The sequence below is a fragment of the Vicia villosa genome, linkage group LG1 (genome assembly GCF_029867415.1).
Source record: "Vicia villosa cultivar HV-30 ecotype Madison, WI linkage group LG1, Vvil1.0, whole genome shotgun sequence".
NCBI classification, from domain to species: Eukaryota; Viridiplantae; Streptophyta; class Magnoliopsida; order Fabales; family Fabaceae; genus Vicia; species Vicia villosa.
In genome coordinates, this window is record NC_081180.1 from 152,552,998 (window position 1) to 152,568,127 (window position 15,130).

Here is a 15,130-nt window from a genome sequence, read left to right on the forward strand (position 1 = left end):
CAATTTCAAACAAATATCCAAGTCTTTAGAAGTGATAATGGCAAAGAATATTTTAACACTATCCTGGATGATTTTTTCCTAAAAAATGGGATTGTACATCAAAGTTCATGTCCTAATACTCCTCAACAAAATGGAGTTTCCGAAAGGAAAAAATAGACATTTATTGGAGGTTGCTAGAGCTTTACTTTTCACAAATAAAGTACCAAAATATTTGTGGGGCGAAGCCGTTTTAACAGCTGCATATTTAATTAATAGAATGCCCTCCAAAATTCTTAATTTTCAACTCCGATTAATACTTTCAAAGAATGTTTTCCTAGTTCTCGTGTTTTAACTGATCTGACATTAAAAATCTTTGGTTGCACAGCTTTTGTTCATGAACATAAGAATGTTGGAAAACTTGAACCACGTGCTATAAAGTGTGTTTTTGTTGGATACTCCCCAACCCAAAAAGGATATAAATGTTTTGATCCAAAAACCAAAAAAATGTTTGTCACTATGGATGTTACATTCTTTGAAAATAAACCTTTTTTTGATGACACTCATCAAGGGGGGATATAAAGGAAGACTTGTTTCAAATTGAGAACATGAGTTTTTTAAATAATTTATCTTTGCCTGTATCACAAAGTTCTGAGACTTATACTTCTGCACCAACAGAAAATGGCCATGATTCTTTATTTAATCCTACTCCTGTTATGAGTAACGATCCTTGCGAATCTGCGCCTACATTTTCTCATGTAGAAAACAATGAGATTCCTGAAAACGATGATAGTGATGATCTAATTGAAATGCCAATGAATAATGAGTCACTTCAGGAAAACAGATTTGAATTAAGAAACGGGATTTGGAAAGGGAAGGTTTTTGTAAAAAAGAACCACAAAGGAATGGATGAGTCCACATCTCCACACTGTCAGGAATCTGAACCGGGGAATGATCAACCTCCTAAAAATAGGAAAGGTAAGTCCATCTCTGTTTCTGAAAGTCGTATTTGGTATCCTGATATAGATGATTCTGTTGCCATTAGAAAACCTGTTAGATTGTGTACTAAACACCCCATGTCCAATTTTATATCATATTCAAATTTGTCTTCATCTCTGTCTGCCTTCACCTCAAAATTGTCTAGTGTAGAAATTCCAAAAAATGTACAGGTTGCTTTAGAAATTCCAAAGTGGAGGGAAGCTGTACTTGAGGAGATGAAAGCTCTAGAAAAGAACAAAACTTGGAGTGTTATGACACTACCGAATGACAAGAAGACAGTTGGATGCAAATGGGTGTTTACTGTGAAGTATAATTCAGATGGGTCAATTGAAAGGTACAAGGCTCGCTTGGTGGCTAAAGGATTTACTCAGACCTATGGTATAGACTACTCAGAGACATTTGCTCCTGTTGCAAAACTGAACACTGTAAGAATTCTTTTATCTCTTGCTGCTAACCTGGATTGGCCCCTACATCAGTTAGATGTTAAGAATGCCTTTCTTAATGGCGATCTAGAAGAAGTATACATGGACATTCCTCCTGGCTTTGAAGACAAATTTGGATCAAATGTATGAAAATTAAATAAGTCTTTGTATGGATTAAAACAGTCTCCTAGAGCCTGGTTTGAAAAATTCACTCAGTCCATGAAGAAACAAGGGTACATTCAAGGACAGGCTGATCACACCTTATTCACAAAGTTCTCCCATGATGGGAAATTGGCTGCCCTGATTGTATATGTTGATGATATTGTCCTTACTGGAGACGATACAATTGAAATGGCAAGAGTAAAAGAGAAATTAGCAGTAGACTTTGAAATCAAGGACTTAGGATCCATGCGATATTTTCTTGGTATGGAGGTTGCTCGGTCAAAGAATGGTATTGTGGTTTCACAGCAGAAATACATTCTAGACTTATTGAAAGAAACAGGAATGAGTGGATGTCGTCCTGCAGATACCCCTATGGATCCTAATGCTAACCTTTGGGGAGAAGGTAGTGTTCCTGTTGACACTGGAAGATATCAGAGATTGGTTGGAAAACTGATTTATTTGTCACACACCCGACCTGATATTGCTTTCTCAGTTAGTGTAGTAAGTCAATTTATGCATTCTCCTTACGAGGAACATCTTGAGGCAGTCTACAGGATACTGAGATATTTGAAGGGAAAGCCTGGTAAAGGCTTACATTTTAAGAAAACTAGTGAAAGAAATGTGTCTATCTTCACGGATGCTGATTGGGCAGGCTCAGTCACAGATAGAAGATCAACCTCTGGATATTGTACTTATGTTTGGGGTAATCTTGTGACATGGAGGAGCAAGAAACAAGGAGTTGTAGCAAGAAGTAGTGCAGAAGCTGAGTTTAGAGCTATGTCTCAAGGTATTTGTGAAGGGTTATGGATCCTTAGAGTCCTAGAAGAACTTAAGATGAAAATTGAGCTTCCGTTAAAATTATACTCTGACAGTAAAGCTGCCATTAGCATAGCTCATAACCCAGTTCAACATGACAGAACCAAACATATTGAGATTGATCGACACTTCATAAAAGAGAAGTTAGATGCTGGAATCATATGTCTCCCTTTTGTGACTTCAAATCAGCAAACTGCGGATATCCTTACCAAAAGTTTGGCAAGACCAACCTTTGAGCATTTCATTGACAAGTTGGGCATGATAGATATCTATGCACCAACTTGAGGGGGGTGTTGGAATATATTATTTCTATTTGTATTATTTCCCTATTTGTATTATTTCCCTTTATTCTCCATTAAGGAAAGAATTAATATCATTATTGTATTACCATTATATATACCAGCCTAGAGCTGAGGAATAAAATACAATAGCTTTTTTACCATTCCGTTCAATAGTTTCTATTATGGATTTTCAGGTTGCATTTTGTCTTATCGCATCTATTATAATATTTCAGGAAGAGCTAAACAAGTATAATAATGAAGCTGAAACTTCTTAATCGGTCCAAAACACACCGAGTCATTTGCCTTGGAATGATGACATTTATTCCCGAGTAAAAGGACCTGAAAAGAGGGGACGTGTGCGTTGTTTAGGAAGTATTCCCAAACCTAAAAAATCAAAAGCTTCTTTGTCTGAAAATCAAGAGTTGAGGGATGAACTTAAGAAAATGCGAGAAAGTCAAGAGAGAACAGATGTGTTTATGGAAAATATGATGTCGGTGATACAAAATCGATTATCTCAAGAAGATTTGAATGTTATTTTACAAGCTGCAAGACAGGTATATTATACTTTACTCTTCGAGTTCATATTTCGTATATTTTGAAAACATTTAATAAACTGAATTTTAACTTATTTTATTTTATTTTTAATAGGCTACAGATGCATCTAGTGTCCCAAACCAGACAAATTCCCGAAATCCATGCACGGATGAAGATGGAATAGAGGAAGATTAAAATCTATGTTATCTTAGATATGTCTTATGTTTTTTTTTTGTCGTAACATCTATTTTGGTGATTGTTATTATAGAATTGACATTACTTTATTATTTTGATGTTTGTAAGACTTGCTACTTTGGCAATATAATTGAAATTTTATTTGATATTGCTTTAAATTGTGTATGTTGTATAATGTCAATATTTAATTATTAAAAATATATTAATTATAAAAAAATATATTAATTATAAAAAATATTTTTTTTTAAAAAAAAGACATATACCGTTGCTGTAGCCTACAATTTGTTCTATAGCAACCAAAAATATGTGGTGGATAAAGCTCTTAAATAGTATAATTTACCGTTGTTGTAGCCTACAATTTTTTCCAACACTTGAAATTTGCTGTTGGTATATGATATTGGGATGGAAAAAATTCTGTTGGTACAGGGAATTAAACATGACGGAATCAGAAAGTCGTTGGTATAGGATTTTTGACCTTTACCAACGGATTTTTGCCGTTGGTAAATGTCAAATTTCTTGTAGTGTATATAGGAAATTGAATAAGCTTTACAACGCTTCGAACCGGGTGCAAATCGGAGTTACGGTTCTCATGTTATGGCCAAACCAATGCAGAATTTACTGGTGTAGTTCGCCCGGCGAATCCAGGCTCGCCCGACGAAAATGCCTAGGCAGAAACACATTAAAAGGGGTCAAAACACATTTTTTTTAGGTTATGTTTTGGGTAATATTGGTCATAATTCATCAAACCTTCATTTTTTTTAGGTAGATTAGCTTAGAAAACAACTTTGGAGCTTGCATACGGATGATCCGGGATGGATTGATCATCAATTGAAGCTGACAAACCAGGAGATTTTTGGTTCATTTCTCTTCTTCTTTGTGTATTTCTCTTTGGTTGGGTTTTGTATATGATTTTACTTTGAACTCATGTATATTTGTCGCCTATTGCGTTATATTTAAGTTGCTTTACAAATCTTTGTTGATTGTTATCTTAGATTCTTGCTCTGTGCTCAAGGTTTGGGTTATTATAGATATATACTGCTCGAATCTTTATCTAGGATCATTATTTGTTAGTTTTTGGATTCTAGAGATAGATTTAAAGCTAACAATCTTTATGGGTGTCGAATCTTAATGCTTCCGTGTTAGTTGTGTCGGTTGAGAGATTGTCGGTACAAATAATATGGATATCTGTTCTATTGTTGAGGTTGAGAGATTGTCGGTACAAATGATATGGATATCAATTTTATTATGTTTCTTATGATGTGAGGGGTGAAAACCCTGACTTACCTGCCATTGATTGATACTATATACCATTTAATTTTTGTTTGAAGTTTCTGGGGTTTTTTGGTTTTTGTTGAAATTAGAGAGCTACAATTAAAATAAAGTTATGTTATTTACATTTTTGATTTCGTGATGAAATTATGAGCATTTTAAACATTGGATGTATCACTACCATAGTGATTAAGAGCATATTCATGTCACCCTTTCGTCTGGCGTTCGATTCCCCCTCGCCCTAGACCTTTTGCACTATTTATATTTTTTCATGCATTTTTAGACTTGTTTCACATATAATTAATTGGATGCACATAGTTATCAAGGTACGCGCAGTGGCCCAGTGGTATTGTTTCAACACTCCTTGGCTTCACCAAATTTTTATCACTAGTTTATTTGCCCTTTTATTCATCATTTTAATTTTCTTTTGATTTCTTTGATAATTCCTTTTAATTTTATTTTTTATCAACCTTTTTTACTTATTTTTTTCTCTTCAACATATAAAAATTATAAAAATATTTATTTTGTTTAGTATAATTAAATATTCATTTTTAATATATTAAAAATATTTACTTTCTTTCTTAAATATTTTGACTTTGTTCATGATACATATACCATATCTCAAACATATTACTTGAGATATTTTACTTTGATGCTTGCATGAGATTCATACATGCTTGCTTGATTCCTCATTGATATTGTTTATGTCTCCAATCCAAAGGAATGTGAAAGTATTGACTAAAATTGTTAAGGTACTCATATCTTTCTTATCTTTACCTTTGCTTTGTATTTTTAAAACTTAGCATCCAAACCCTTGCTTTGCATTTCTAAATCTTAGCTATTTTAAACCTTATTTTGCATTTCTAAGGCTTAGCCCTGTTTAATTTTACTTTGCATTTCTAAAGCTTATCCTATTTTAAACATGCTTTTCCATTCTAAAACCTAGCATTTCAAACTCCTTCTTTACATTTCTAAAGCTTAGAACCCTTTTAAAAAATTTCTCTGCATTTCTAAAGCTCACCATATTAAAATATTTACTTTCTATTTTTAAAACTTAGCACCCAAAAACATTTTTTCAACTTTGGCTCTTTTTTTTTCTTTCTTTTATGAGGAACTACAAATGCTCTGACTTCCCTATTATTTCACATAAGGGGTATGTAGGCACAAGATACGATTTCTTTTCGAGCATAATAAAATTCTCTTCTCACCTTCCACTCTTTTTCACAAAACAAGAATAACAATAATAAACTTTAATATACATATTTCAAAGAGGTTCCTATAGAGTACTATAGATACTTAAGGTGACATTACCTTCCCTTAGTATAACCAACCCCCGAACCTAAGAACTCTATTTATTTTATTAGTTTTGATTTAAAAACTTCTTTGAGTTTTACTTTGTTCTTTTACCATTTCCTTTGGAAACAATAAAGCGCGGCAGCGACTTTCACTAAAATACGAGTTAAGTCAATCAATGACTTAGTCTCAATACTTTTTTTAGTTTTGCACGTCTTTTTTTATTTTGATTTTTATTATTTATTTTTAGTTTGGCCTCAAGCCCATGATGATTTTTTCAGATTATACTACCTTGTGCATGTTTTCTCCCCCTCCCCTTTTATTTTCTTCTTTCTTTTGATTAATTAATATTTCAATTAATTTTGATTAATTAAGAGGATTAATTAGAAAATAAGTACTATATTTTCAAACCCATCCAAATCATTTTCACAAGAAAATTAAAGCTTTCTCAAAAATAAATAATCAAGTCTTTCTCCTAATAAAGTCAAGATAAAAAAAAAAATCAAAAACCTTTAACTAAAATCATTAAATCATTTTTAAGTCACAATCAAATTTTTCTATAACTTGATCAACATCAAGTATTTTATTTCCCGATTAATCAAAACACTTCGAAATATTTTCTAAAAAAAAATGGATGAAAAAGAATGAATTGGTGTCTGCCTCTTCTTTCCCCTGAGTGTTTGGATACAAGCTTTAGGCCTTGCCTTTCGGATATTCGTCTTCTACCCCAAAACACAATAATTAACCAAATTTAGTTCATTCTTTCGTGGATGAAAAGGGATTAATTAGGTGTAGGCCCCTTTTTCCTCCAAGTGTTTGGATACAAGCTGTAGATCTTGCATTTCAAATACTCGTCTTACGTTAAAGAACTGTGACACAATTTACTTCGCATATTTTATAATAAAATCAAGTGAAAAGGATTTATTAGGCGCACACCTCTTTCTTCCCCGAGTATTTGGATAATTGTTTTAGAGCTTGTCTTTTGAATACTCATTATCCACCTAAAAACAATTTCAATCAATTTAACCTCTTTTTCCGCCTTAGCGCGACCAAAAACTTTTCATAAATGAATTATGATTTATCCATTCTAACGCAATACAAGCAAACAAATCATTATGCATGTGTACGATGAATAAACAACGGTTAATTACTCGAATCTAAATATCATTCACTAAAATCAGCCAACAAACACACGTTTGCTACTAAGAACTATGTAGTTTTGAGTTCTCCATCGCACTTGGAAAAACGTAGGAGCGAGAGATTCAACATCTCATCAAGCACCCTAATAAAAAACTTATTTTTCTCTTTCTTTCCTTAAATATCCCATAATAAGTATAGGAAATCAAATAACATAAGCTAACACTCTTATTCGCAAAGCTAACTAAATGGTTTCTGGTGAGTACAATGGAAGTGTGGAGTGCTAATACATTTCCATTGCATAAGCGACTACGGAACCCGAATTATATTTCTAGTTTTTTAGCTTGATCGACTGTTGGAAAAAATTTGTTGAATCTTGATGGGAGTTAGAAACATCGTCATATTGGCCTTTGAACACTAAAAAATGGGTATAACACTACAAAAAAACAAGCAAATTGTGGAGGCTGGAAAAGGTAAATTGTGACGATTTTAACGGCCATAATGTTTTTTTAAAATGGCGGTTTTCTTTTTTAAATAGTAGCAGTGTAAATCACCACAGTCTTCACTATTTTCTTAAAATATATACTCCCTCCGTTCCTTTTTAAGTGTCGTTTTAGCAAAAAACTCTTCAACCAAGATAGTGAAATATTAGAGTTACTTTTTCTATTATACCCTTATTTATTTTTCTCTTTCCAAATAAATTCAATCATTCACTCTCTTTTTCCAATAACTAATTGAAAAATTTGAGGTGGAGTTATTGAGAAAATAAGGGTATAAATGACAAATTATAACATTAAATTATAAAACGACACTTAAATAGGAACAAAAAAATTCTTCTAAAACGACACTTAAAAAGGAACGGAGAGAGTAATAAGTTACAACATTTGTAACCGCCATAATCTGCATATTTTTTCAAATAAAAAATCTCACGATTAGAATTAAGTGGCCCACCTTCAAGGTTTTTAGAGAAGTCAACATTATTTACTAAAGAGTAGATAAGCTAAACATAAGACATACTAAGGGATTATAGACACCTATTCAAATTTTGAATTGGCTATACATCAAACACAAGCCTCTAGTGACACTATAAATTCAGCATGACTGAAGTCACCAAAGAGCAACAATGATACTAGAAACTCAACAATTCAGCCACCAAAGAACGCCAACATACAAAATTAGTTCCTCAAAGCCTTAAATTTCTAATATCACTTTACAATTGCAACAACGAGACATGCACCGTTGCTGTCCCATAATATTAATGGAAAAGAAGTTGCACCAGCTGCATACTAGTACTTGCTATATGTCGAGGCAAACGAAGAAAAGCCAAATTCAGACAGGCTTAGTTGGCGCTAAACATCCGATCAAAAGCAAACAAAATTAATGACTGTAAATGATAGCCTGGAAGAAGACACATAAATTTTATTTGAGGTTAACTAGCAGGGATAAATTTATACAACTGAAGCAAAAGACACATAAGCCTCTACTCTAAATAACAAAAACTAAATGCACTAAAGTCACTAACTAAGACTGCTGAAAAAATACCTCCATATTTTATTTGACACCCCTGGAGCATTTTTCCAACTATAAGAAAAAACTAGACAACTCTTTTGATCACACTAATATTAAGACTTGTGAATCTAAATTAGCATTTAGACTATACATTAAAAATGTTGAACTTACACTCAAGGTTGAGAACTCATTTTCCATCCAAAATATCAAAAAGTACATAGAGTTCTTCCTCATGCACCATTTTCATATGTTGAAGCTATATTAGATGGGTAACACTTGAATCCCAAGTTTTTGAAACTATAACCGTGGACACTCTTTCAAATTCAAAAACAAAAACCTATAATTTTGAACATAAAAAGATAATAAATAAATTACTCTTTAAAGATGAAGTTCATATATATATATATATATATATATATATATATATATATATATATATATATATATATATATATATATATATATATATATATATATATATAGGGAGCGTATCCGGTGAGAACTGATATCTTTTGTGAGAAATGAGAACTATCAATATCAACCATTTGATTTGATTAATGCTCAAGATTTAATAATTCCCTATAAAGAATACTTTATAGAATCCTTTTCTGTTATTCTTAATATTTAAAATTTTCATAAAAATTGAATCTTACCAAAATTATTATTCTATATGCTATTTAATTTTATATAAAAAACATATCAATTTTAATTTTTCCATGTTATCCCGAACTTTTTTTTTAAACTCTCTTGATTCTTTAAATTTAGGCTTAATTGCAGTTTTGATTCCCCTATTATTCTTTTTTTTGAATTTTGGTCCCCCTATTTTAAAATCCGGAATTTTAGTCCTCTATTTTAGTTTTTTGAGGATTTTGGTCCCCCTGCAAATCCGAAGGCAATTTTTAATGAAATAAACCTCACATTGATGACATTTTTAACATAAATCTTAAATAAAAATAGTTTTTTTTGAACATATCACTGCTGAATTGACATTGACGCGTCATTAATGTGAGCATCATTTCATTTAAAATTGCCTTCGAATTTGCATGGGGACCAAAATCCTCAAAAAACTAAAATATAGGGACTAAAATTCCGGATTTTAAAAGAGGGAGACCAAAACTAAAAAAAAAGAATAATAAGGGGACCAAAACTGCAATTAAACCTTAAATTTATTATAAAAAAATAAATCATATTCTATATTTTTTTTTATTGTTATGGAGTTTTGATATAATTTATTTATCAAAATAGACATGACGGTAAAACTGACATGTCTAAGGTGTAGAACTTTATTTAATTTTTGTTGCTAAGAATTTTATTTATTTATCACCTATATATTCATTTATTAAAAATATTGAAGAATTTGAAATTATAACCTATATTTTACTTTAGATGATTTATTTAGGAAATTATTATTTTAACAAGTTCTACTAAATAAAAATACATTATTGATTTATCATCTATATTTTTATTTGATTAAAAATATTTCTTTTATAAGAAAAAAATATTTTCATCTAATTTATTCTTTATATTTTATTAAAAATATTAAAAAATGTAAAAGTATTACCAATGTTTTAATTTTTTTTGATTTATTTATTTGCGTGTTTGGAAATTTTTATTTTTACAAATTATACCACTGTGACTATTTTAATAATTTATATTATTGTTATAATATTTTAATAATTATGATCCCTCTTAACTATAGGCAAATTATAAATTTTAATCTTATTATTTATTTATTTTCAATATAAAATTATTATTCTTGCAAGAATGAAAATATTTTTTAATATGCTACTTGCAAGAATGATAATTTCATATCAGAAAAAAATTAAATAAATAATAAAATTAAAATTTCTAGTTTGTCAATATCAAAAAGAGGTCACAATTATTAAAATATTATAACAATAGTAAAAATTATTTAAAATAGTCATCATGGTAAAATTTGTAAAGTTAAAAAAAATTGGGAAATAAAGAAATCAACCAAATTAAAATATCCAAAAAATATTTAACAGTTCAAAAATATAGAATATGATTTTTTTATATCAATAATAATATCTGGAACTCCCTAACAATACAATAAATAAATATATAAAAAAATTTGTATATTTCATACATGAATATTTTATGTATATTTTAGTAACATAAATAATATTACAATTCCATAACAATAAAAAAATATGATTTTATTTTGCAATAGATATAAAGGATCAAGAGAATTAAAAAAAATTGTGCAGATATGAGGGAAAAATTAAATTTTATATATTAATGGTAAAATTAAATAGCATATTGAAAAATATTTTTGGTAAGATTATATTTTTATGAAAATATTAAACATGATAGAAAAGATTCAATAAAGTGCTCCTTATGTGAAATTATTAAATCTTAAGCGTTAATTAAATCTGATGGTTGATATTAATAGTTCTCATTTCTCATAAAAGATATCAGTTCTCACCGGATACGCTCCCTATATATATATATAATATGAAGAAAAAAAATTTATTGCAGGATTGAAAATTATTTTTAGTCACTTTTTGTACTATATTTTTACCGGTGGATACCATTGAAAAACTCAAATTTTATTGAATTCACGACACACTCCTTACTTTCAACTTAGCATTACAAAGTCTTTATATAGACTTGAAGGAAACTGATAGAGAAACCAAATAGGTTGATAATCAAGATGAGGACTCTTTGATTCTCTCTATCTTAAAGATACAACTATACCATAAATCTAAACAAAGATAATAATTATAATGTTTTATAATGCTTACTAAAGATAGTGGTGGTTACAACATATTAATTTTAACATAAATAAATTGTCCTCTTTAGTAATAAATTATGAGAAAAGGGGTGATGCGACAATATAAAATAGTTTTACACTGTCAACCAATCACGACCATGAATCCAATTAAATCAATCTTTTAATTTAAAAAACTTTTAATGACATGGCAGATTGATGGTTTTCGATTGGATGACATAAAACACCTTACTGTTCTTCTAATATAAAGGAACAGCTGAGTTTTGGAGTTGTATTTCAAGTAAGTAACACTCAAGGTGATTAAAAAGGCATCAACTCCACCGTGTAGGATGTGAGAATTGGATGGAACTCTAGTGTTTCAAAGGGTAGCTTCTGGTTCGACAGAGATTGTGTCGAAGATCTACATACTATAGTCGAAGTGTGTTCTAGTATGTGGGTGTAGGTTGTTAGGGTTTCAAATTGGACCTGTTTGTTATGTTCAATTGTTAAAGTTAGCTTGTACTTGTGGCAACCGGCTTAAAATTTTTTAATAAAACAGAGCCGCCACCCTTTATTTAAAGAAAAAAGAGTAAAATTTTAAAATTAAAGAAAAATTGAGATTTTTGAGTAAGTAGATTAATTAGGCAAAGGGAAGGTGTTAGGGACCCTTTGCCTCCCTTGTACTCAAGAAAACTCATTTAATCTTTAGGTTTTATAAAAAAATATTCATTATATATTACGAGAAAAGTTTTAATATAAAAAAAATATATAGATACATATATAAAAAATAAAGGTTGGCCTCATATTGGCCAAAAGGATAAAATCCAAAGGTTTTGATAAGGCCGTTGTCAGATCGAGACAACATTGACCAAAGGTCAAAAGACATGTAAACCAAAGTGTAGCAAAAATAAGAGGGGCTTCAATGTATCATCATTGGCCAAAACAAGGTTTTTTTTAAAAGGGAGGCCTCATATTAAATCATTGGTCAAAACAATGATTTTAAAATTGATGTTGATGGAGGAAGTTTTGAAATTGCTTGAAGTTGCTTGATTGCTTGAATGTGATTTGAGAGTTTGAGAATGAAGAGGTTTAGAGTTGTTTTTTAAAAAGAGAGGAAGGAGAAGAGGTTTTAGCGCAGTTTTGAACAACTAGCGTTCGGAGATGTATTTCTGTAATGTATACAAAGATGTATCTCAGTAATAAATTACCATTGTGTTAGGGTTGGATTCAAAAATGTATTAAGTTGTGGGGATTTAGATATGTATCTCTAAAACATGGGTACATTATTATATTTTCTTGTAGTACGCTAGTAATACATAGGGTGCATTAAAATAATCTAAAATAAATAACCTTAATTATAATTAGAAATATTAAAAGTGTGTGAACATTGCACCATAAACACAACACTTTGTTTATTTTTAAATTTTTTTCCTAAAAAGCTGTTATACACAACTTGTTTGCTTTAATATAGAAACATGAATAAATACTGTCCTCAGACTCAGAGATTAAATCTATGCTGCTGTCAATGATCCAACCTTAGATCAATTATTTAGACTCATTTGATCAACACTTTATTCCTTCCAAACCATATTATTTCAGTTAATTACCTAGGTGTCTCAAATGATTTTAGCACCACATCTGTGTCACCATTTTTGTTAATATAGTGTGAAATGAACTCCTTGTATTTGAAATTCTTGAAAATTGGTGGATTGTTTTCATCTGTGATAGCTTGTGCTGGCCCTACATTACAATCACCTGAAGGAGCTAAACAAAATGCAGCACTTGTTCGACCATGACTCGAATTCGTCACAGCCCTATGTTCAACACTTTTTAGCTTCCCATTACTGATTATCTGCAACTGATAGCCTACATTTATCACAAAAGCATGAGGAATGGCTTCAACAGCAATCCACTCTTCATGTTTGAATACCTGAAGACCAGATACATCATCTTGAAGTAAAATTGTGATGAGATTGGGATCCGAGTGTTTGATAATTCCTAGTGTCAAACTTGGTTCAGGACATGGTGGATAATGATTAACTGACAAAAGAATTGACCCGGTAAGATCATTGTCAAAATATCCGTTTTCAAGACCAAGTCCTTCGCCGATCAAATTCATGATCCTCGAACCTAGTTTCTTAACTTCGGTTGAGAAATCTCCAACACACTCTCTGCCAAAAAATAAGTCCCGTTAGAGACGGATCATAAGATCAAATATAATATATTTTATCATGTCAAAATGTGATGGACGTATTATTTGTATGGTGTCTGGTGTCTGTGTGTGCACTATTTGAATGGTGTCTGGTGTTTGTGTCAGATAGTATAATAATTTACCTGTAGTTTGTTGGATTTTCAGGCCATAAGTGTTGTGACTGCTCCAACGGGTAACATTTGTGCCTTAGAGTATCTTTCCATAGATGAACCTTTTCATGGTCATAATTGATACTGCTAGTAAACATCTTACATGGCTTGGAAGGATCATTAGTAATGAGCTTTTTCTTGTACACATCAGGCATCTTGAACACTTCATTGAAAACATTCATTGTTTCTTTAATTCGATTCACCGATACTCCATGATTGATAACCTGAAAGAATCCAAACTCCTCAGAAGCTTTGATAATTTTGTGAATTGTATTTGTTCTATCACCATTTTGTGCTTCACTGAGATCAATCACTGGGATGCTAGTGTTGAATGGAATTTTGATATTCCCCGGTCTTGATTCTGGTGGAAATATGTAGTCCTCAGGGACACACTGAAAATCTGACCAATGACTTGTGATAAGTTTTTCCATTGCTTGATTATGCTTCCGCAGTGTGATTAAAGAGTGTACTATTTTTTTAAGGGTTGTTGTTTAGGTTATATCTTTTAATGCTATTTTATAAGCTTGAGCTTAGTGCACGGTTTGTTTTATGTTAGATATGTTTTACTGTTTGTTTTATGTGCTGCTGGCTAGCATAGTTGCCGGCCGGCTTCTCATTATCTAATACCATGTTTGTGATTCTTTTCTTACAAACCATGTCTATGTCATTTTCTTAATGGGACGTGAGATGGCAAATTGTTTAATCTTGATTGCGATTTTGTTTACCGCAAGAAATCTAGTTAGATATGTTTAGAGTTATTTTTCATTATTTCTTTTCTAAAGAATTCTATTGTACACTCATGGTTGGCCCTTTGCAAGGGTAGTTATGCCTAAGCCTAAAATGTTAAGGACATTATTTTAAATAAAAAATAAAAATATATTTTAAATATATATTGATCTCAAGTGGATATGAACAGGGTCGGCCCCGTGCATGTGCAGGAAGTGTTACAGCATAGAGCCTTAAATTTGGGAGGCCCCAAATTTTTAAAAGATCCAATTTTTTTCATAAATATTAATCGAAATAAATAAAATGTTATAATAAAAATCCAATAAATCAAAACAATGCTATAATAAAAACTCAGTACATACAAAAATTGAGATAGATCAAAACTCAAAATAATTATAATTAAATATATTATTGATTAATACATAAATATTATTTTTATGTGTCTTTTTAATTATTATAATTGTATTTATATTTTAAATTTGGGTCCATTTTTAAAATTAGAACGGAGCCTCTGCGTTGATTGGACCGGCCCTAGATATGAGATGTCAATGCTAGATTGGTTGACATGAAAATGATGGTGAATTTTTGCTTATAGTTGATGTTAGCACTGGAGTACCTCAGACGCGTAAAGTCAATGATTATCAAAGTTTGTATGAGGTGTTTTAGGTTAGAAGAATATTTATCTTATCATGATGTATTTTTTTTTTATAGCCAAATCT

At 30.8% G+C, this 15,130-nt stretch overlaps 1 protein-coding gene across 1 annotated transcript; it reads right to left on the reverse strand.

Moving 5' to 3' along the window:
- Positions 1-12,377: 12,377 nt before the first annotated feature.
- Positions 12,378-14,172, reverse strand: LOC131644476 (flavanone 3-dioxygenase 2-like). Its single transcript, XM_058914984.1, has 2 exons — positions 13,659-14,172; positions 12,378-13,495 (listed from the first exon to the last, which is right to left on the reverse strand). The coding sequence occupies exons 1-2, from the start codon at positions 14,114-14,116 to the stop codon at positions 12,928-12,930; spliced, it is 1,026 nt and encodes a 341-aa protein (XP_058770967.1). The 5' UTR covers positions 14,117-14,172; the 3' UTR covers positions 12,378-12,927.
- Between the last annotated feature and the right edge of the window lie 958 nt (positions 14,173-15,130).